The sequence below is a fragment of the Notamacropus eugenii genome, chromosome 2 (assembly GCF_028372415.1).
Source record: "Notamacropus eugenii isolate mMacEug1 chromosome 2, mMacEug1.pri_v2, whole genome shotgun sequence".
Classification (NCBI taxonomy): domain Eukaryota; kingdom Metazoa; phylum Chordata; class Mammalia; order Diprotodontia; family Macropodidae; genus Notamacropus; species Notamacropus eugenii.
Genome location: NC_092873.1, coordinates 515,128,913 through 515,151,412, shown reverse-complemented (window position 1 = coordinate 515,151,412; position 22,500 = coordinate 515,128,913). Strand labels below are relative to the sequence as shown.

Genomic DNA, 22,500 nt, shown 5'->3' with positions numbered 1-22,500 from the left:
ATACAACTTTGTGGAGTGAATGATACAGACGTTACAGACAAGAATGCCCCATATGATCACACAGCTGTGCAGCCACCCTTGAGCCTAGGCCTGTTCTGACCCCAGGACCCCCAGAGCTCTTGGCATGCCATCATATTGGACCAAGAGTGGGAATGGACCTGAGAGGTAGCAGGGTACTGATCCCTTTGTTCTTCCAGAGAGGAAGCTGAGGATCAGGTTCAGACAGATGGGAGAATCGTAGCCTTGCACCACACTTCAGCTGCCTAGTAGGCTGGACCTTGGAGGGAGACTGAGTCACAGCCTGACTTCAGGATAACGGTAGTGCCTATGCTGGGTTGCGGGCACCTTCTCAGATGTGTCTTCTTGTTTCCTTTTCTCCCTAAGGGCTCAGAGTCTCCCATGATGATTGGCGAGTCAAGGAGTGACCTGGATGATGTGGACCCTTAAAGACAACTCCCTGACTCAGCACCGAGTCAAACCCAGGCTTCTTCCTGGGTGCTTGGCACCTTTTTGAAACCAGAATCTCATCTTTTTAAAAGTCCTGGAAGTTGAACTTGGCTAAATCTGAAGTGACTGTGGAGGATGGTGCCCTCATCACAGGATGTCCCCTTCAGCTGAGAGAAGGAAGGTGGGGGTCACGTGTCATGAGCAGGGGAGACCCCAGAGCCAGATTCACCTGCACCAAGGGCAACCGGCCCGATGCAGAGAACAGTTTTTGTCAAGGTTTTATCAAATAAAGCTCATGGTGGAAATTTTTATTATGTGAACATAAATGAGTGAATGTAGCCCTGTCGCTTTTCAGTGACGCTGCCAGAGGAATCACCCTGCCCTGGCTTTTCTACTGAAGAAAGAATCGGGTGACCATTAGGTAGGGGGCACCCACTTCATCTTTGTGGTGATCTGAATAGGAATGTTCAGAACGATGGACAGATGTGGGACACAGATGCTCGTTTGCATTGTAATATAGTACAGTCCAGTTTACACAGAACCTTGGTATTGAATATGTCTCCCTCACAATTTGTGCAGAATTCCCAAGGGCTCTGGGGTCGGTGCGGATCCTGGTCAGGTGCTGCCTGGATCCACAGTTTAGGAGTCACTTGGCTCTTTATGGTAACTTTCTAATATCATTCGATTGTAAAGAGCAATAAAAATGGCCCCATTGTCCAATTCACGCAGGGCTGCGTTATTTGACGCTGGGCTCTGCAAAAGGACAAGCTTGAATCATTAAAAAAAAACAAAACACCCCAAAAGCACTTTAAGATTCAATTTTATTGGACTTCAGAAATCATCTTTTTTAACACATGGAGACATATTGAATAATCTGTAGTTTAAATTAAGTGATCTGCAATCATCGCTTTGTCTTCAAAAACACAGAGTTGAAATCAGTTGTATACAATGAGAAACTTTTGAGTTGGGGGGAGGGGGGAGAACGGAGGACCACTGTTGTGTGGGTTTGTAGCAGTTTTACTATAAGGAATAAAACCTATGATTTGTTTTGTTCACTTTTCCTATGAGCAGACAGCAGTTAGAAAGGCAACAGCCCAGCCTGAGCTGCTCACCACTCACTGAGAGGCGGCTGCTCCCCCTGAAGGCCATTCAGATGATAACATACCCTTCCTGTCCTGCCCACCTTCTGTCTCCCATGCTTTCTGTCCTGTTGTTCCTTGATTTACACATTCTGCCTTACTTTAGACCACACAAGGCACCATGCTAGGATCCTGAACCTGAGGCAGGGAGGGCCTTGGGACTTGTATACACCTGGACATTGACTGGGCTGGCGACACAAGCAGCCTGAGTGCCTTGTGGTGGGCAGGTGGGTGGGTGGGCAGTGGCATAGGCATCTCACTGCAGGGCATCATCGATGGAGCCACGTCACTCCCTCCAAGTGACTGCGCTGGTGAGGAGGATGCTGCCGTGCGTCATTGGAATGGCAGCATTCGGTAGAGCCACAGGATGAAGGACGCTGGCAGAAGCTGGAGACAACGGCTTAGGAATTTTACATTGTTCTCATGATTTCCAGTGGGACATTTAGAACTTAATTATGAATAAAGCCGTAAGGGTCTCTTCCTCCCCACCCTGGCCCTCTCCCCTACCCCCTTGGGGTGTAAGGGTCAGCACCTCGTTGCTTCTTGTTGCTCTGGCAATGCATGCTGGGATGGCCAGCCTCGCTTTCTCAGGAGTGGAAGGGCCACTGTCGCTGCTCCCATTATTTCCTATGGAAACAACGCCTTCCTCGCACGGCCCACGGGCTGCCTTCACTGTCACCCGAGACGGGATCGAATGACTGATTTGCTGGTGCAGTCGATGAGGGTCGTTTTCACTCGCACGAGTAAAGACTCAATTTCCGGCTGCCGTAGCCACGAAACCTGCTGATGACTTTTTTTTAATGTAATTCAACAAAAGTAGCTGTGACAGACTTAGGTTGAAAGAGTTGTCATTTCTACTGCCAATTTTGTGGATGAAAACGTTTTTTATAAATCTTTCAAAGTAGTCTGCCGTCAAGCAGGAATTGCACAACTCACTCTGCTTTGTACTCAGGAGGCTCTTGATGAAGACAGCTTCAAGGACGTCTTCTGCATGCCTACCCCATGCTGGTGGGAACAGGCTTCCTGGAGCATCATCCCCTCCACAGCTGGACCCTCTGACCCCCTGAGGCATGCACAGGTCCCAATGGGAGGGAGTCCTCCACTGCTACCTCGAAAGTCCAGCAAAGGGAGGGAGGGTCCAGTCTGCTAGTGGAGAATCTGAATTCACTGTTGGTTTTAAGACTGGCAGAGTTCTCATGGCTTCTTGGAGCATAAATAAAAGTTTTTCAAAAAAGTAGAGTTGAGTCTGGCTGACATTTCTGTATTTCTAATGGGAAATGGGATCGGGCATTCTGGGTGGGCTGGACTGTCAGGCCCCAAGTAACCTGATTTCCATGGTTTGATTCCATGACTTAGTAGCAGGACCCCCTTGTTCAGGTTATCTGTTGCCTTGGCCTTGTGCATTTTCTTTAGGCTGTTCCATGGTTCACAAGCAGAGCGTAGAGCAAGAGAAGAAGCTGAACGTGGGCCAGTCTAGATTATGGCACCAGAGATGTAAACCTTTTGTGGGTCCTGGACTCCCTGGGCATTCAGTTTCTGGTGAAGCATCCTCAGAGTTTTAAAAGGGCTTTTTAAATAAAACCAATCAGGATGTGAGGGAAGCCAGTTCAAGGCACAGATGCCCACTAAGAAGCCTTGTTTGAGAAGGTCCATGCTAGAAAGAGTCTTGGTCCATTGAGTCTTAGCCCTGAGGCCTGGGAGGGTGAGGCCATGTGTCCAATTGATATCAGAGCTGGGAGTCAAGACCATTTATTTCCCAACAGGCATTTACCAGTCAGGCTGTTCATTCCTCCTCTTTGTAAGCCTCACTTTCTACTCCGATGCCCTCAATGTTTTCACCTCTTGTGCACCAGCCCCAGCTAGGACACTTGTCCCCCAGGACATCAATATAAGTCCTACCCCTTGGGAATTGGTCTAACCACCCCTTCCCAGGCCTCATCAGTCCACACCAACATCTTTCCTCTGAATTATAGCACTTGAATGAATGAATCATTTATTAAACAACATGCAAAGCTTGGAGGAGGCAATTGAGAAAGTTCTTAAGTATCTGTCAGATGGAAAGGTCCCAGGGAGCAGCAGCCAAGCAGAGGGTTATGCCCCTTTAATGCCAGTTAGGTGGTTCAGGAGCTTACATAGTACTGGGATACAACATGAACACCATGAATATAAAGTACAGCATTAGGGACTGAGCCTCTTGATTTCACCAATGTAGGGAACTCTGAGGTACAGAAATTCCCTCACCATTAGGGGCTTTCTTGGAGACACACCCAGTAGGATGAGCCCTGGACAGGGTTTGACTCCAGGTTGTCCTTGTTTTGAGGCCAGTCATGCCTCCACTTCAAAGTTTGTCTGAGGTCAACTGATGACAGAGACCGGTGACCATTCATTAAGTGTTAAAAACCTGTTGTGTGCTAGGCTCTGTTAACGGAAAAACAAACAGTCCCTGCCTTGGAAAAGCTCACTTTAAAGGGATCAGAAAGGGCCTCAAGTAGTCTGGACTGGTTTGAAGGGCTGGGAGGGTTTACGAAGCAGAAGAGTGTCCAGTGTGAGTTACTGAACCTCCACTAGTCAATTGTAGGTCTTAGGCATGTCACCGCCCAGCTCAGTAAGGTGCAGTATCTCTGCTGCCTCCAGGATCAAATATAAACTCCTCTGTTGACCTTTAACGCTCATTAATAATCTGACCTCTTGCTGTCTTTCAGGTCTTCTACCTCCCTCTTCACACACTGTGATTCAGCAACAGTGCTCTAGTGTTTGTAGAGAACAGCGCTATTTCCTTTCCCCCCACCTTTGCTTTGGCTGTGCCCAATGTCCGGGGTACTCTGCCCCTTTACCTCTACCTCCTAGTCTCACTGACTTCTTTCAAAACTTAGCTGACATCTCCCCTGCAGGAGGAAGCTACTGGTGCCTCCCCCTCTCCAATGTATACTAGAACACAAGCTCCTTGAGGTCAGGGAATAGTTTCTGCCTTTCTTTGTATCCTCAGGACTTAGCACATATGTGGGATGCAGTAAGTGTGTTTTGACTGATGGATGATGGAAATTTTTGCAAGGAACACCTTTAAATTGAGTCTTGAAATCCTAAAATGCCAGAGTTGGAAGGAAACACAAAAGTCATCTGCTCTGATTCCCTCATTTTCCTTAAGAAGCTTAAGCCCAAGGAGTGGAAGCAGTGACTCCTCAGTACCACAGGACTAGGAGCAGAGCCAGGGCAGAAACCCAGGTCTCCTGGCTCTCAGTTCATTGCTCTTTGTACTGTCCCATCGAGGTGCCCCGGACTGGACAGTTACGTCCAGGGTCCAGCCAACTGGCCTTGAAGGCTTACTCAATGTTTCTTAATCATGGTAGTCCCCCAAGATCCCCCAGTCCAGTGAAGTCAGTGCTTCATCTTTTTCTGGACTTAAATCTTCTCAACAATCTACTCAGTACCTCCCCAGCACTTTACCTTTTCCAAATCAAACCCAACTAGTTCCTAACTGTAAAAGCCTGTTGAAGGAATAGCAGGGGGGAAAAGAAAGTACTATGAGAAGTCATTTGGGATTTAAAGAGATAAATCATGCTAAGACAATGGGAAAATCAAAGAAAATAGTGATCAATCCGTGTAAAATCCAACCCATGGCCACACAGCTAGTAAACCCTCAGAAGTGGCATTCTAATCCAAGTCGTTCATCTTCAAGTTCCCATAAAATAAGGATGCTGAGGCTAAGGTCACATAGGTATTCATTGGAAGAGACAAGATTCAAGCCTAGGCCTTTTGACTTCAAAGGTACCACTCATTCTACACTTTACTGTCTTCTATTCCAGCCCAACCCCTTCCTTCCATGTTGTCTATGTTCAACCATGTCTCTAGATGCTTCATGACCCCATTTTGGGTTTTCTCAGCAGAGATACTGAAATGATTTGCCATTTCCATCTGCAGCTCATTTTTCAAAGGAGGAAACTGAGGCAAACAGGGTTCAGTGACTTGCCCAGGGTCACCCAGCTACTGGCCCATTGATGGAAATCAGAACTTCTGATTATTCCTTGACAAGTACAACCCTTCTCCCAACCCCCACTTCCCCTCGCACCTTTCTAGATGTATGATCCACATCATTGACGGACTACTTGTCATATGAAAAGTTTTTATTTTTTAAAAGTCTCCCTATAATAAAACAGACTACAAAATGCAGAATAAATACTTTCGAAGTACAAAAGTCAAATGCTATTTCTAGAAAAGTTTAATCTTTATGTAAAAAACCCCAAACAAACCCATCCCAACAAAGCCCTAGGGAGAGCTGATTCCAGAAATCTCCACCAGAGGGGGCGCAGCTGAGGAGCAGGGTTGGCAGCCCCCAGCAGGACTGCCGGGAGTGAATGGTGACAGTGTGGGGACCCTGGAACAAAGCCAGCCTCCATGAGGAATTGGGGGAACTGAGATTGGGCAGTTGGGACCAGCTCAAAAAGAACTTATTTTCCAAGAAATCTTTCCAAACCAGCTATAGGCAAGTAAGAAATCATCAACTTGGTCGCTTTCGGTTGGACTCTAGAGTTCTTGGTGAAGGCAGGATGAAAGGATGAGTCACTGTGCATGGGGCGCTCAGGCACAGGCCTCTTGTGGATGGGTCAGTTAAGTCAGAGCAGAGTAAAGACAGATTCATGGGGCCAACGCTGTCCAGGATCCAGGAAGCTGTTGTAGGTGGGCATGCTCAGCCAGCCTCTCTAGGAGGGGAGTGAGAAAGAGAAGAGCCTACCCAGGCACGCCACCGTAGCCTGAACCAAGTCCCTACATGTCGTCATTTCTCCCTTCAAAAGGGACAATTCAGAAAATTAAGGGAGAGTGCAGCCTCAACTTTGGATAGGACTGTTGTGTCCAGGTGTCATCTTCCACTGTTTGTCTCAGAGAAGAAAGTCTGGTCTCCCATAACAGAGACCAAGCAAGGTTTCACTCCCTTCATGGCTTTCGGAGAAAGGCCTTCTTTCTGTCCTGGACCCCATTGGCCATGGAAACTTTCCACACCCAGTGCAGGCCCCCAACACCTCGAACCTAGACTTTGTCCACAGCTACCTCACGTCTCCCCCAGCCCCTGCCACCCCACCCTAGGCCATCTTCCACTCAGCTGCCCAGGGGATCTGAAAGCACAGGCCTGACCCTGTCAGCCCTCTTTTACATAACCTCCAGGGGCAGACAAAATCATCTGGATTTAAAGCCCTTTCTGACCTGGCCCTCCCTCCCTTTCCAGTCTCCTTATACCTTACCCACCCTCTACATAATCTGGTCTGCCTCCTTGTTTCTCCAAAGAGATGCTGGACTTTCCATTCAACTTTGTCTGGAAAATCTCCCCCCAGCCTCTATTCCACCTTGCTTGGCACCTTCGAGCGCCAGGTCAACATTCATCTTCTGCAAGATGCCTCTTCCAGTCTCCTTCAATTCGAGAGCCTTCCTTTTGGAGGTTATCTCCAGTCTCATCTGTCTAGAGTGTGTTTGGACAAGGTTGTTTGCCCGCCATCTCCCCATTGGGCTGTGAGCAACTTGAGTGCAAGAATGACTTTTTGCCTTTGCCTGGCCTACTATGTGCATAGCAGAACACATAGTAGGTACTTAAACTACTTTTTTACTTACTTTCCAGAATAATGTTTTTAAATGTATAAAAATACACATGATTATAAAGGAAACCAAGTGTTAGTAAAAAAAATAAGATGCCATGCTTTTCCCCATCCAAGTCCATGGACCCTTTGAATTCTATCCATGTTAAGCACCCCGCCCCCTTCAGATGATCATATATCCAAAGGGGGAGGGCCCTCAGAGACCATCCACATCCAGTCCAACAGCCTCTTTTAACAGAAAATCAAAGTCCCCCAGGTAGTAAGGGGCAGAGGAGAAATTCAAACCCAGGCCCTCAGTTCCCTTTGCCTGTGCTCTTTTCACTCTGGCTCACTGCCATCCACAAAGGGGGTGTGGCAGGGACAAAGCGAGAAACCCTGAAACCAAAGTTCCCTAAGGCCAGAAAAGACAGCTATTAATGCTATTACTAAGTGCTTGGGTTCCCTTCCATCTCTATAGATCATCTCTACAGATGGTTGGGTAGGGCCTGCAAAGCTGGGCTTGGCCTTAGCCTGGGAGTTAGTTGGGAATGATAAAGCAGGGAAATGGCTTGTTCTGGTGGCTAGTTTGTAAACACAGCTTCAATGGGGTTGAAGCAGGACTTCAGAGGCTGACATGGGGTGAGAAGCCTGAGGGTCTCAGGGGAGCAACCAGGCCTGGATGACCAAACAGACCCAGAGAGCCAGTGCCGAGGCCAGGGAGGAGACACTGAGAGGCCATGTTGCTTCCCTCTCATAACCTGCCCCAAGGATTTCCTGCTCCCGACAGCTAAAGCATGGAATGTCAGGGTATGGAATTCCTCTGGGTTCATGTGGAGAACTACCCCCTTCTTTTACAGGATAAAGGAGGGCACTCATGGGCCTTGTATGTTCCAGTATTCCTCATGCTAAGCCCCCACCCCACCCCAATTCTGACACTCCCTGTTATAGGTCCCTCCCAGTTTTGACACTGATTCCTAGATGAGGTAAGTTTCTGTTATCTCTCCTTTATGGTCTAGCACTTCTCTTGGCTTATGTCCTGGTTCTGGGAGGAAGGAAGAGAACTGTGGGCAGCTCACTGAGGCTGGTCTGAAAGATTACCATTTTAAGAGGAGGGAAGTATGCAAACATAGTTTCTTATGCCCAAAGAAACAAGTCCCTAGTGAGGGAAGGGGCGAGAGGAGGGAATATGGGGCACGCTCCAGGGTCTTCCAGTCCCCCTGGAAACACCAAAACCCAGAGCTTCACACTAGACTGCCCGCTCATCCCATGAGCCCTGGCAGAGGGGAATGGGGGGTGCCCCTCTTTTGAGGAAGGTCCCAGGAGGCCAGAGTACAAGCCCAGCTCAGTGAGGGCCAGCACCATGGCACTGGTCAGAGGAGGGCAGAGTAATCAAGTGGAAATCCAAAAGTGGAAAAGGGTCCCAGTGACATCTGATGGCTGAGGCCCAACGCACAGAACACAGAAGATCCTTCTTCACTCCCCTCCTCCACAAATCCTGCCAAGAAGCTGTCACTGGGGATTCTGCTGGTCCCTGGGCAGCTGTCTGTTCTTGCAGCAGATGACTATGGCGGCTGCCGGGAGGCCCCCTCTGCTGCCAGTGTGACTCTGAACCAAACAGGTGTTGTCCACAGGGTAGGCGCCCAGCGTGTTTGGGCCGGGGGAGTAGGCACTGCACCCGGTCAGCGTCCAGCCTTCTTCACAGGCCACTGTCACCTGTCAGGGAGAGCAGCAAGCTCTGTGGGAAAGGTAGGATGGCATCCGTCCTGCCCGTGCCCAGGTCCATGTTGGACCCAGGATAAGGTCCCGCAGCCGGGGAGCCATTGCATTATGAGAAACTAACTAAAGACAGCAATAGGGAGGGAGGGCGGGGAAGAAAGGGAATGAGGGAAAGAGTAAAAGGGAGAGGAAGACAAGGAGAGAGGGAGAGTGGGAAAAGGAAAAAGGGGGAGGGAGGAAAGAGATAAAAACAGAGGGAAAGAGAAAGACAGATGAGGGAAAGTCACTGAAGAGAAAAATGGAGGGAGGGGGGAAGGAAAGACAGAGGGAAAGGGAAGAAAAAGGAGAGGGAGAGGTAGGAAGGAGGGGAAAGTGACAGCACAAAGGAGACAGAGGAGGGGCAGAGGGAGGGAGATACAGAGAAGTAGAAGCAAGAAGGATGAAGGCAGATGGGGCAGAGGAGCAAGGAAGAGAATATGAGGAAGAGAAAAGAAAGCCAAGAAAAAATGAAAAAGAAAGACTAGACAGCGAGCTCCAGCAACAAGAGACAAGCCAAGAAAACCCATTCTAAATCACCGCCCAATGCACAGGCACAGGCACAGGTATGACACGGGTACCGCTACAAAATGCTTCACAGTAATAAGAGAAGATTTAAGCCATTGGAGAGACATTAACAGTTTATGTTTGGGCTGGAATAACACAGTAAAAATCGCAGTGCTCCCTAGATTAATTTACAGATTTAGTGTCCTATGAAACTACCAAAGAGACATTTCACGGAGCTAAAAAATAAAATTCATCTGGAGGAACCTAAAAGTTTAAACTTCTCAAAGGGCAAAATGAAAAAAAAAAAGTTGGAAAGGAGGGGTCCTACTAGTCCCAGATTTCAAACTTTAAGCCAGGGGTGGGGAATGTGCGACCTCGAGGCCACACAGCCTCTAGGTCCTCAAGGGTGGCCCTTTGACTGAATCTAATGAAGTATGGCCTACGTGTACAAAAATATTTATAACAGCATGTTTTGTAGTAGCAAAGACCTGGAAACAAAATAATGGGGGAAATTAAATTGGGTAATAGTTGAACAAATTTTGGTCGGTGAACGTAATGAAATACTATTACTCTGTAAAGAAATTACAAAAGAAACAGCTTCAGGGAAACCTTCCAAGGCTTGGATAAACTAACGCCGAGAGAAATGAGCGGGACAATTTATACATTGACTATCACATTGTAAAAGAAAACAATTTTGAAAGACCTAAGAGCTCTGATTAACGTAATAACCAATTATCATTCCAGAGGATTGTTACCGTAATGCCTTTTTCACCACTTTGTAGAGAGACAATGGACCAGGATGAGACCAACATTTTCAGACATGATCAAGACAGAAATCTGTTTTGTTTGAATAAGTGTGTGTACACATGAATACATATATGTACATACATGTATGTGTGTATTTATGTGTACATGTACATATATGTGTGTATGTGTGTATATGTGTGAGTATGTGTGTATATGTGTGAGTATGTGTGTGTGCGTGTGTGCGTGTGCGTGCGTGTGTGTGTATATATATATATGCCAGGACTAGGGTCAGGAAGACTCACTGTTCAAATGTGGCCTCAGCTCTGCGACCCTGGGTAAGGCACTTCACCCTGTTTGCCTCAGTTTCCTCATCTGTCAAATGAGCTCAAACCACTCTAGTATCTTTGCCAAGAAAGCCCCAAATGGGGTCACAAAGAGTCAGACACAATTGAAATGACTGAACAACAAAACAAAATATGTGCATGTATATATGTTCACTATAACATGTGCACACGTACGATACACGATGTACAGATATACACTATCCACATGTGTAAAGTAGGCTATACGAAGTTGTTTTTACACGTTGCAGCAACATTTCTGTGTACATATGTGCGTATGTAATGTTCAAGAAAAGCAAATATAATCACATATGTAAGATTTCACTGCATTTTTAACAGCACTAGAGTTTAAACAGAGGATGGGTAGTTGTGAAAAAAGAAAGAAAACCGGCCGACATCACCAATGGAACCTCAAAAATACCCAGACCGATAAAAGGAAGCTCTGAACGGGGCTCCGACAAGCAGGTTGTTTGGAGCCTGTTGTGTTAATCTATACTAACTAAGAAGTTTTATACAATAGAAGTTCAGAGGTTCACACACAACCACCTTTTCCTGATTTTCTTTGTTAGCCAAAGTGGTCATTTTTATTAAGTTCATAATATGAGTTTAAAATAAAACACAACACGGGAAGAGAGAACAACGAAGGAAGGGAAGAGAGAACAACGAAGGAAGGGAAGAGAATGGGAATGAGGGGAGAAGAGTGAAAGAAAAACACAGAGAAGGGTGGAAAAGAAGAGACAGAGGGTCCGAGGGGAAAGGGAGCCAAGGGTGTTTCCGTACCTTCTCCGTGGGTCCCTTGGGCTCATGTTCCTTCACTCTGCATTCGAGGTCCGGTGCGTGGCAGCAGGAAGCGTGAAGGGTCATCTCCCCTCGGCTCAAACACTGGCTGTGACCATGCTGGCTTTTCATGATGGGCTTCACCCGGTCCCCAAACTCTTCCCTTTGGGCATGGGAGGTGCAGCCTACAGGAAGGGGGAGCTTCGGCTCAAAGCCCAGGGACTGTTTCACTCCCCCAGCCTTCCCGGGATCACTTGCTTTCTCCGTTAAGAGTGGGATCCTTCTATCACTGGCTTCCTTTCCCTCCAGTTCTCCCGTCCATTCAACTCTAGCTGATCTTTGTCCTGACAATGAAAGACCCCTCCCATGAACAATTCCAAGGGGAGGAAGGAAGCGAATGTTGTATGACCTAGAGGCTTCCCTGTGCCTCAGTTTCTTCCTTCTGTGAAACAAGGGGCTGGGCTATGTCCATGGTTCTCAAAGTGTGGCCCAGGGACTGATGGGGTCCTAAGACCCCTAAAGGAAGCTGGGAGTCAAAAATATTTTTACAATAGTAGTAAGATATCTTCATTTCTAATATGATTAACATCAGTAGAAATAACCCATCTAAACAAAAGCGTTTGTAAAAAGGAGTCCTGAAACCAAAAATTGCTTTCTCCCAGACCCCTCCCAGCTCTGACATTCCTTGTTCCAAAGTTTCTCCCAGTTCTGACAGTCCAAGACTCCATAAACTCTGTTCTGCTGTATCATTTGGCTTCCTCCATGGCTCATGGCTGACCCCTGCCCAGAGGTCTTACCTGTGACAACGTGGCTCTCCTCATCACAGCGGGCACGGACCTCTCCAGCACCCTCTCCCTGGTGAGCTGCCTGGACGTGACATTGGGCTCTGGGTAGTACACAGCACCTGGCGATCGCATAGACTCCTTGTCCCCCAAATGCATTGTAGGCCAGGCATTCTTTCCTGCCCTCTCGGACCTGAGATTTAAAAGTAATATTGCCAACCATGTTCCCACAAAATAAAAACAAACACACAAACACCACAGCTCCCTCCAGACGTGCTTTGAAAGGCAGCCTGTGGTCACAGATGTTCACTCCTTCACTTTTGGATGCCTCCACATTTTAGAGCAGCTTCTATGTTGTGTGCCCTGCCTCAGTGACGTTCTGTATCCTAGGATTTCTTTCCTGCCCTGACAATCTCCATTCTAATTCTAAGGTGCTTTTTGCCTCTCAGTCCATCCTCCTAGGACATCCTGTGACCTCCTTCTTCAGAGAGGTTCCAGCCAGAGGCTTCTACCAGACCATCAGGAAGTCAGGGCCAAATTGTTTTTTCACTTGGCTTAGTGTTTATAGTTTAAAAATGGCAATTAGGTTATTGGACTTTGTATTCTGATCCATGACAGTCTTGATGGTTTGAAATTTGTGTTCATCCCAATGTAGTACAGAAGGCACTCAGTGTACGTGCCATCTCAGTATTCCCTTCTTCCCCATCTAGCTTAGGAAATACTGGAGGGGGGGATTCCATTTTACAGGAGAGGAAACTGAGGCCCAAGGAAAGAAAGGGAACAGTCAGGAGGAAGGGAACCAGAGACATCTCCTGGGGCTGAGATTAGGGTCCCTGCCTCTGGACTGCACTGGACCATGGCTGTCAGGGAAGGACTTCCCAGGACTGATCTGTCCCAAGACGGCTGAGGAACCGCTCCTCCTGGTCCTGCCTTCCTAGCAAAATGATAGGTCCTAGGCCTCAGAGCTGAAGAGATGAGAGCCAAAAGAGAAATGCGCCTTGCTTCCCCAACCCAGCCTCTCTGGGGGAGGTGCAGGAGGAATGAGATTCACCAGGATGGTGCGGCTTAGAGGAAGGCGCTCTGGAAGGACAGCAGGCTAACCTGGGCCAGTACTAGCTGTGGGACCCTGCACAGGTCACCTCATCTCAGTTTCTTCGCCTATAAAATGGAACCGATGATATTGATCCAATTCATTCGAATTCATTCCATGCAGGTGCTCTCCAATGCAGCCCTATCCACACAAGTTGTGGGTGCCAGCCAGGAAGCGTCTGAGGAAAGCTCAGTGGTGGTGATGGCCTTCACAGGTGCAAATGCTGATGCGAGCATGCTCAAGCCCTACACACACACTCCATGTAAGCTGAGATCCCAAGCACATACAACGCATGCAGGTCCCCCATGAACATACAAGCCCACATAACACATAGGTGCCCATATAATCATGCCAGCAGCACACAAATGATAAGATTGCAGAATCATAGATTCAGAGACAGAAGGAACCTTTTAGGCCACTGAATCCACCTCCCCCCAAATTTTGCAAATGGGGAAACTGAGGCACAGAGAGGTTAAATGACTTGTCAAGGATAACTCATCTAGTAAATGTCTGGGAAGGGATTTGAACCAAGAGGGTCTACGTGGTATTTACTATGTCATATATCACGCATGAGCATGAAAGTAGATATCACGTACCCCTCTGAGCACATACGTACATGATACCTGCACTGAACGAGTCTTGGCTCTTAAGTCAGAGGACTGGAGTTCAAATCCCTCCTCTGTACGTTCACTGGGAAATTCACTTTAGCTCCTTGGGCCTCAAGGTCCTCAACTGTACCATGAGGGGTTGGACTATTTGGTGTCTGAGGTTCCTTCTAACTCTACATCTCAGACCCTGTGATCTGGGCACAGGCATGCCCACATGGAAACATCACCTCCATCCTTTCTCCTCTCCTTTTCCCACTTTTGGAGAAACTGGAGCAACTCAGCATCTCCTCATTGCCACTGCAGCGAGCCATAGCGATGGCTGTACGAGTCGGGCCCGAGTTCGAGGACCACACTGTCCGGCAGTACAGCTGCTCCTCTGAAAGAATATATGAGGCCCCCCGCCCCGAGGCCTAGAGGTGAGTTGAGGTGAGGGGAGGGAGCAGGTTATGAGGACATTCTGATCCCCAGCAAGCAACCGGCTTTGGCCATCACCAGAAGGGCCCACCCTCAACAGCTCCAGGGACAGGCAGAATGATGAGACTTTGGTAGGGGACAGCTGGACGCACTTCCCTGATCTGTGTCATCACACATTTGAAGGAGGCTGGAGATGGGTACAACCTTGTGAATTTCTAAAGGTCAGGAGTCTGAGCCACTGCAAGGTCTGAGAACAGTCATGCCAGGGGAACAGTTAGCCAGATCAACACTGAAGGCCCAATGGGGAGAAATGTACATCAGCTTCCAACCCAGCAGGAGCTGAGACATGATTCATGCAGTGGCCATGCCACCCTTGGATGCAAACTGTGGGATCCATGCTACATAGGAACTGCAGCCAGTCTGAGCCTGCTCTCCCTGGCACTAAGGGGGCAGAGGGAAAGGTGTACCACCCTGAGGTGTTGGTGGGACATGTTAGTACTTCTGTATTCACTGTGTCTTCAATGTCAATATCCTTTTGTAAAAGCTAATTAAAGTGAATTGGAAGTGGAGCTGGGGCCTAAATCGTCAGCAGCTGGGCATGAGGAAAACCCAAAAAGGAGACTAGAGAGGTGGCATTAGAGGAAGACACTCCAACTACCTAGAACTTTGAGGGGGAGATAGAGCTGGCTTTGCTCTGGAAGGACCGAGCCAGAGGGCACGCAATAGAAGGAACTTTAGCACAGAGAATACCAGGGCTCAAAGGGACCTTAAAATGTGGCATGCTAGAACTGGAAGGAATCTTCTAGAACAAAGTCAGCTCTAGAAGGAACCTTATGACATAGAAAGCAAAAGTTGGAAGGATCCTTAGAACACAGAATGTCAGAGCTGAAAGAGACCAGCAAGACAGCTTCTCTCCTTGAAAGGGGCCTTAGAACAGGGGCTGTCGGGGCTAGGAGGGGCCTTCAAATCCAGGATGTTTAACACACCTAATCTTAACACCAAAGATAGCTTGGAGTCGAGGAGAGTCAGTCTTAATATCAGGAAGACCCGAGTTCAAGTCCTGCCCTGGAAATAGACTGGCTGTGGAGCCCTGGGCAGTTGGATTTCCCGCTCTGTTCTCTCCAGGCAATTCAACAAGACAAGAAACGACCACATTTTCACATCCACAGTGGGAGCTTGCAGTCACCTGCAGACCCCTCCCAAGTTAACATCATTATAGCAGCTCACTTTTTCTGGGAGCTTGAGGAATTTTCAAAGGCATTTTCTCCCACACTGTGCGAGTGAGGGCCATCAGCATGATTACAATTCCCATTTTATAGAGGAGAAAACAGACAGTAACTGCAGCATCCTGAATTCGCACCTAGGCCTCCGGACTGAATCACCGCCCTTTCCCCTGACAGGGGCATACAGAAGGGCCCAAGGGGCTGGAGAACCAGGAGGAGCCCTGGGAAGCTCACCTGCCTTGAGGCTGGATGGCAGCCCAGCCACCAAATTGGGGGTCAGCAGCCTCTGATCTTCGGGAAACCAGGCCTCATTGATCACATTCTTGATGGAGAAACGTATCAGTCGTTGCCTCAGCTCAGAGAGGGTCAGGCTGGGCTCGGCACTGAGGAGCATGGCGGCGATGCCTGGGAGGAAAACTGCACTGACTGCTTTGGCCCCAAACTTTCTCCTCCTCCTTCCTCCTTTATCTTCCCCCTACATCCTCCTCCTCACACACATGCAGGCCTGCCCAGACACCCCTGGCCCCCGGGGGGGGCTTCAGAGACTCACCACTGCCCTGAAGGGCATTCAGGGCCCTTCCCATCTAGCCCCATCTTTTCTAGACTGTTTAGACACCATCTCTCCTCCCCCACTTTACAGTTCAACCCAACAGCCCCTACAGGACTTTCTATCTCCAGTCTCTCTGACTTTGCCCTGGCTGTCCTTCCTCTCTTCTCCTCTGGGATCTCTCACACCAAGACTTCCCTTGTTGTTCAGACGTTGAGTTGTGTTTGACTTTTGTGAGTCTGTGGACTGTAGTCCATGGGATCTTCTTGGAAAAGATACTGGAGTGGCTCACTATTTTCTTTTCCAGTGGATTAAGGCAAACAGGGTTAAGTGACCTGCCCAGAGTCCCACAACAAGTGAATATCTGAGGCTGGATATGACTCCGATCTTCCTAAGCCCAGTGCTCTGCCCCCTGAACCACTTAGCTGCCTCCCTGTCCCCCAAGTCACAGTGTGGTTATTCATTTCGCATATTCCCTTTGCCTACTTAACTAAAGAAAATGTCTTATCTCTCAATAGGGGTGTAAGCCCCCTGAGGGAAGAAATGGTTTTGTTTTCCTCACTGTATCTTTGTACCAAGAAGAATGCCCGACCCATCCTGGGCCTTAATAAGTGCCTACTGAGTTCTCTTCTTGTCTTGCCTGCAAGACTATAAGCTCTTGAAGCCACTGAGACCATGTGTCCCCTCAGCACTTAGTACAGGGATAAGCATACAGTTGGTGCCCCATAAATGTTGAAGGGGCAGTGCCCCATTGGAGGGGAGGAGCTACATACCTGCAACATGGGCGGCAGCCTGAGACGTTCCACTCTGAGAGGTAAAACAGGTGCTGCAATCACTAGAGGCACCAATGATGTCTTCCCCAGGGGCAAAGAGGTCCACACAGCGGCCAAAGTTGGTCCCCAGGGCTCCCATGGCGATTGGCTGATCGTGTGAGTTTGTGGCCCCCACAGTGATGACCTAGAGGGTAACAATCGGGGAGAGGAGGGCCCAGGCCCAGGAGCATCCAATTAACCATCCTGAATCGTAGCTCATTTGAAGGGCTGCCCCCCAGGACAAAGGCAGCAGCCCAAGGCCCAAGGGCTAAGGTGCATAATAGGGGAGAGGCCAGCTATCCTTGGAGTCAGAAAAGGTGGTTCAGAGAACTGTCTGAATATGGCTGGGGCAGACAAGGCAGTCAAGGTGGGCTTCACATGACACTCATGAGGGAAATGGCCACGTTCATGCATCACAGACTCAGAAGCTGGAGGGGCTTTCCAGACTCTCTACTACAACTCCCTTACTTTACAGAGGAAGAAACTGAGACCCTGAGAAATGAAGGGACTTGCCCAACACCACCCTAGCTTTCTTCAGCAGAGGAGGTGGGCCCCAGTGGGGTCACAGACTCATACCTGCTTTTATAGCTTTAGAACTCAAGGTTAGAGACCTCCTCTCCCATCCTTCATCTCTCCCTTTCCCCAGTCCCTATCTCCTACCCCATCCCAAAAGACCTTGGCCTGTCTTGTGTGGTTGTGTATCCTTCATTCTCAAAAAGGACTATCAAATCAAGGAGATGATGACAACTTGCAATTAAATTAGATTTAAGTGAGGGAGAGCTGTGTAAAGTCACCAGCCTCACTTTCTCCTCCGGAACCATCTGGGTCCAGGAGCCAGATATCAATCAGGACAACTGGAGATGGCCCAAGATACAGTGGGAGACCTTGGCCTTTTTAAGCTAATGTCTTTTCAAGTTTTCCCTTTGAGTGAGGCAATGTGCATTCAGTGAATAGGCCTCTTTAAGAAGTGAGTCAAGGATAGAAATATTTGTAACTCTTGAGACTTTTCTCAGTATTAGGGTAGTTGGAGGGATTATGTACATATAGACAGAGGGCACAGGCTGAGTTGAATAGGAAGGGATGATATCTAAAAAAATAAAACTAAGGATTGAGAGAGGAATATATTGAGAGGAGAAAGGGAAAAATAGAATGGGGCAAATTATCTCTCACATAAAAGAGGCAAAAAAAGTTTTTTCAATGGAGAGGAAGAGGAGGGAGATGAGAGGGAAAAAGTGAACCTTACTTTCATCACAGTTGGCTTAAGGAGGGAATAACATGCACGCTCAATTTGGTATGAAAATCTATCTTACACTACAGGAAAGTGGAGGAGAAGGGGATAAGTGAGGTGTGGGGGATGATAGAAGGGAGGGCAAATGGGAGGAGGAGGTAATTAGAAGTAAGCACTTGGAGAGGGATAAGGTCAAAAGAGAGAATAGAACAATGGGGGGCAGCATAGGATGGGGGGAAATATAGTTAGTCTTTCACAACATGATTTTTATCGAAGTCTTTTGCATAACTACACATATATAGCCCATATTGGATTGCTTGCCTTCTCAGTGGAGATGGGTGGGGAGAGAGGGAGGAAGGGAGAGAAGTTGGAACTCAAAGTTTTAAAAACGAATGTTAGAAATTGTTTTCACATGCAACTTGGAAATAAGATACACAGGTAATGGGGTATAGAAATCTATCTTGCCCTACAAGAAAATAGAGGGGATGGGGATAAGGGAAGGGAGGGGTGTGATAGAAGAGAAGGCAGATTAGGGGAAGGGGTAATCAGAATGTATGCTGTCTTGAATGGGTGGAGGGGACAGATGGGAAGAAAATTTGGAACTCAGAATTTGTGGAAATGAATGTTGAAAACTAAAAATGAATAATTATTTTTTTTAAAGTGAGTCAAGGGATGACCTCTTTAATTAAAAAAAAAAATCAAACCGGAAGGGGAAGACCCTCAGGGTTGCTGGCCAAAAGAGAAACAGTTACTATTTAAATTCCCTCTGAGCCAGGAGGGTCCAAAACAAAATCATTAAGTTATTATTAAGTGGTGCTTGGGCAGGGATCTATTGTTGTCCAATCCATGAGATCCAGAGTGAGATGGGTTCGAGGCTTGGTCTTTAAGAAAGAAATCTAGCCAGTAAACCCCAAGTTAACTAAGCAGCATTCGGCCATCAAAGTCTCCCTTCCTTTGGGCAGCCATACCTCAGGTTCAGAAGCTGGTGAGTATAAACAAGCGTCGTCCTTGTAGTTGCCCGCAGCTGCGATCATCACCACCCCCATGCGCACCATCAGCCGGCAGGCAGTGTTCAGTATGTGGCTGTATCCCCCAGCAAAGGGAAGCAGGACTACCAGGGGACTGTAGGGCTGGGCTATCTGGGTCATTCGGATGAACTCCAGGCCTGTTTGCCACACGGAAAAAAACAAAACCCTTCATTGACTTGTCTGGGGACTGTGAGCCACCCCAGAGCAGGCCATCGAAGGGTCACAGGATGTAGAGTGGAAAGGACCTTGGAGGAAGCTGCTCATCTGGTCCAGCTCCTCCCTCACAGATCAGGGAGCTGATGCCCAGAGAGGAGGAGGGCTTGTCCAACATCACAGAGGCATCATACAATCGGCATTTTCTACAACCTGCCCACCACAACCCCCGGTTCTGCCCTCTGGGGCCAAGATGGACAGAGCTAATCCTTCTTCCTTCCACCTGAAGGGAGATATCTGATGACAGGTAATGAGCAGCAGGGCCCTGATTAGCAGAGCCCAGGTGCTCTGCCTCCAAATCCAGGGGTCTTTTCACTACGTTTCTCCATGAATGACTCTGTGCTAGGGCCTGGGAGGACACGAAATGGTCCTTGTCAGGAGGAGAGGCAGTGAGGCAGAGTGGGTGGGGAGAAGGCCTTGAAGCCAGAGACCTGCCTCTGATGCTCCCTGGCTGTGTAACCCTGGGCAGGACCCTTCACCTCTCCATTCCCCAGACAATCTCTAAGACTCCAAATTACAAAGAATGTGCTAATCTGTGTTGGTAAGAGGGGCTTCCCCACTTGGGAGCTTCCTGTCCCAGTACAGTCACAGACTCACAGACTTATCTTCCATCTCTTCCTAGGACACAAGATAATAGCAAGTATACACTCTACATTTTCCTAAAGCACAGTTCCAATTTTACCTCTCCCTTGCTTGAAATCCCCAGCTAGTTCCTTATCACCTACATGTTAATATCCAACCTCTGAGCCTGGCCTTCAGGGGCCTCCTCAGTCTGGTTCTGATCTACTTTTCCAGTCTACGTTTCTACTATTTATTTCATGTGCTGTATGGTATGTGCTCTAGCCTGTATGAAATTTGAATTTTCCCTTAATACATTTAATAATTTTCTAGCTCTTTGCCTTCTTTTCCCCTGAGCTAGTATGTTCTCCCCATAGCTGTAGTGTCTATGAAAATCTCACCCATCTTTCAAGGTACTCCTAGAAGGCTACTTCCTCCAAGAAGCCTTCTAAGGTGTCCCTAGCCACCAGAACTTTCTCCTTCCAATGCCCATCCATGCCATTGGGATTAAACCATCTCTTCTGACAATCTTGTATTTTGATTTAGTGGAAAGAGCCCTGGATTTGAAGTTAGAGAACCCTGGGTTCAAATCCTGGCCATTACTCCTTAGCCATTTGACCCAGTCATATTTGAGCCCCAGTTTTCTCAGTCATAGAAGGAAGGGGTTAGACTGAATCATCCCTAAAGACCTTTCCAGTTCTGATATCCTGTGCACTTGGACACCTTCCAATTCTAAATCTGCAGACATTCATTTAACAAAAATGCCTTGTAATTATGTGTTCCCTTCTCCTCTCACACAGTGGATAGAGCTCAGGGTCTGAAATCAGAAGATCTGAGTTCTAATCCTGCCTCAATACCACAGAAGCATCATAAAATCAGCATTTTCAGAGTTGAAAGGAAGGTCAGCAACATCTAGTCCAAGGCAGAGATGAATAAGGGTCATCCAGCTTCCTCTGGCAGGTACTCAGTGACAGGGAACTCACCACCTCCTAAGGTCCTTACCAGCTGTTCAGCCCTGGCAAGTCATTCAATCTCTGCCTGTTTCCTCAACTCTAAAATGAAGATAATAGCCCCTATCTCCAAAGATTATCGTGAAGATCAAATGAGATATTTGTAAATAAAGCACTTAGCACAGTACCTGGCACATAGGAGGTGCTATAAAATGCTTATTCCCTTGCCCTCCCCTTATAGCTCCCACATCAGGGCAGGGCTAGAGAACCTCTATCCTTCCCAGAGTGCCCAGCACAGGGACCACTTCTTTCAATCTAACCTAAACCTGTCATGCCACAGAGGAAAGTCATTGGATCAGATCGGTTTGGAATCAGGCAGATCACCACTCACCGATGAGCGTGCCACTAACTGTTCCCTTGCCTTGACAGTTCAGGACTCGGAGGCTCCGGACACTGGACCCTTTGGCAACACCAGCATCCCTGCCACTCACCACTCCAGCCAGGTGGGTTCCATGACTGTCACATTTACTGGCCTGCAAGGAAGACACAAGGAGGGGATGGTGACTGAAAATGTCTCTCTGCTTTCAATGGCTCAAAAGTCCATCTGGAGACCCTTTGTGATCCTCAGCACAGATTCTGGATCACTGCCTCTGAGTCAGAGGTTGGTGCTTCTCAAACCCTGGAGGCGGGGGGATGCCTTGAAGCAACAGAATAGTTTGGTAGGAACAGCTGAAAATCATGGTGGATATACAAAGGTGATGGCAGATCTGCTGGAAAATAATGGAGGGGAGAGGGGTCTCACCTGTCTGTGGAAGCGAGTGCCATCCTCCTCTGGAACATTCTCGAAGTCAGTGACAGTAACCTTCCCCTCAATCTCCCGATGTCCACTCTGGATGCTGGTATCCAGCAGGTATACTTCCACCCGGTCACCTTGATCTTTGATGGAAGACAGCAGAGGAGGAAATAAATAATAATAATGTCATTAGTGGTGATGATAACCCAACTGTATCCATAAGTCCATTGTACAGAGGGTACTCCTGTGGCAGTAAGCTCCCCTGGGTTCGAGCACAAGCTGAATGCAGAACGTAGGAGAGGAAGTTCCAGACCCACTTGGCAAGGTGGACTTGAAAACCTTTAAGATCTTCAGCTCTAAAATTTCATGTTTAAGAAGAACTTGGCCAACTTTCTAAATCCCTAGGTTCTCTCCTTGTTGACCCAGGGCTCCATCTTTAAAAGCGAAGAGTAGTTGTCTTATAGAGAAGGCAGACAGAGGTCAGAAGATGGCAGCTCTTGAGCCAGAAGGGACCTCAGAGACCATTTAGTCTAACCTCCTCATTTTACAGACTGAGTCTCAGAGAGAATTACTTGCCTAAGGTCACACATGTAACAAGCATCAAAGATAGGACTTGAGCCTTCATGGTTGAAGGTTCAAATGCCACCTCCTACATTTCCTGATCCTCAACCAGCAGCCAGCGCTCCCTCCAACCACTTAGTATATATTTTGTCTTTCTGGTATTCAGATTGTATCTTTGCAGATATATTTTGGGTTGCAGTCTTTCTCAGAGCTTCTAAGAACCCTTCCAATTCTCTTAGAGGTCAACTAGACTAACCATCTAACTAGTACTTGATTATCTCTTCAAAGCTGACATCCGCTATCCTGATTACTGGAGTAAATATCTAATCAGCTAGGAGGACTGTCCTTCCTCCCCAGCTCACCATCACCTTGTATCTATTTTGCATATGTATGTACACACACACACACATATACTGTAAATA

At 47.8% G+C, this 22,500-nt stretch overlaps 2 protein-coding genes across 4 annotated transcripts in view; one reads left to right on the top strand and one right to left on the bottom strand.

The window, feature by feature from the left end:
• Positions 1–2,823, top strand: part of USP24 (ubiquitin specific peptidase 24) — a 164,773-nt gene extending 161,950 nt beyond the window's left edge. For both annotated transcript variants that reach the window (XM_072649592.1, XM_072649593.1), the window contains exon 68: positions 385–2,823. In XM_072649592.1, coding sequence (XP_072505693.1) covers positions 385–447 — 63 coding nt within the window. In that variant the 3' untranslated portion in view covers positions 448–2,823. The remainder of the gene's footprint in view (positions 1–384) is intronic.
• Positions 2,824–7,160: 4,337 nt separating this feature from the next.
• The window catches only part of PCSK9 (proprotein convertase subtilisin/kexin type 9), a 31,714-nt gene continuing 16,374 nt past the window's right edge, over positions 7,161–22,500 (bottom strand). Inside the window, exons 4-12 of one of the 2 annotated variants that reach the window (XM_072649595.1) lie at positions 21,527–21,660; positions 21,116–21,257; positions 18,944–19,140; positions 16,709–16,892; positions 15,623–15,793; positions 13,979–14,127; positions 12,069–12,246; positions 11,275–11,456; positions 7,161–8,860 (exon numbers count right to left, since the gene is read on the bottom strand). In XM_072649595.1, coding sequence (XP_072505696.1) covers positions 8,657–8,860; positions 11,275–11,456; positions 12,069–12,246; positions 13,979–14,127; positions 15,623–15,793; positions 16,709–16,892; positions 18,944–19,140; positions 21,116–21,257; positions 21,527–21,660 — 1,541 coding nt within the window. In that variant the 3' untranslated portion in view covers positions 7,161–8,656. Of the gene's footprint in view, positions 8,861–11,274; positions 11,616–12,068; positions 12,247–13,978; positions 14,128–15,622; positions 15,794–16,708; positions 16,893–18,943; positions 19,141–21,115; positions 21,258–21,526; positions 21,661–22,500 lie in introns of both variants that reach the window. The other variant, XM_072649594.1, reaches the window with a different exon arrangement.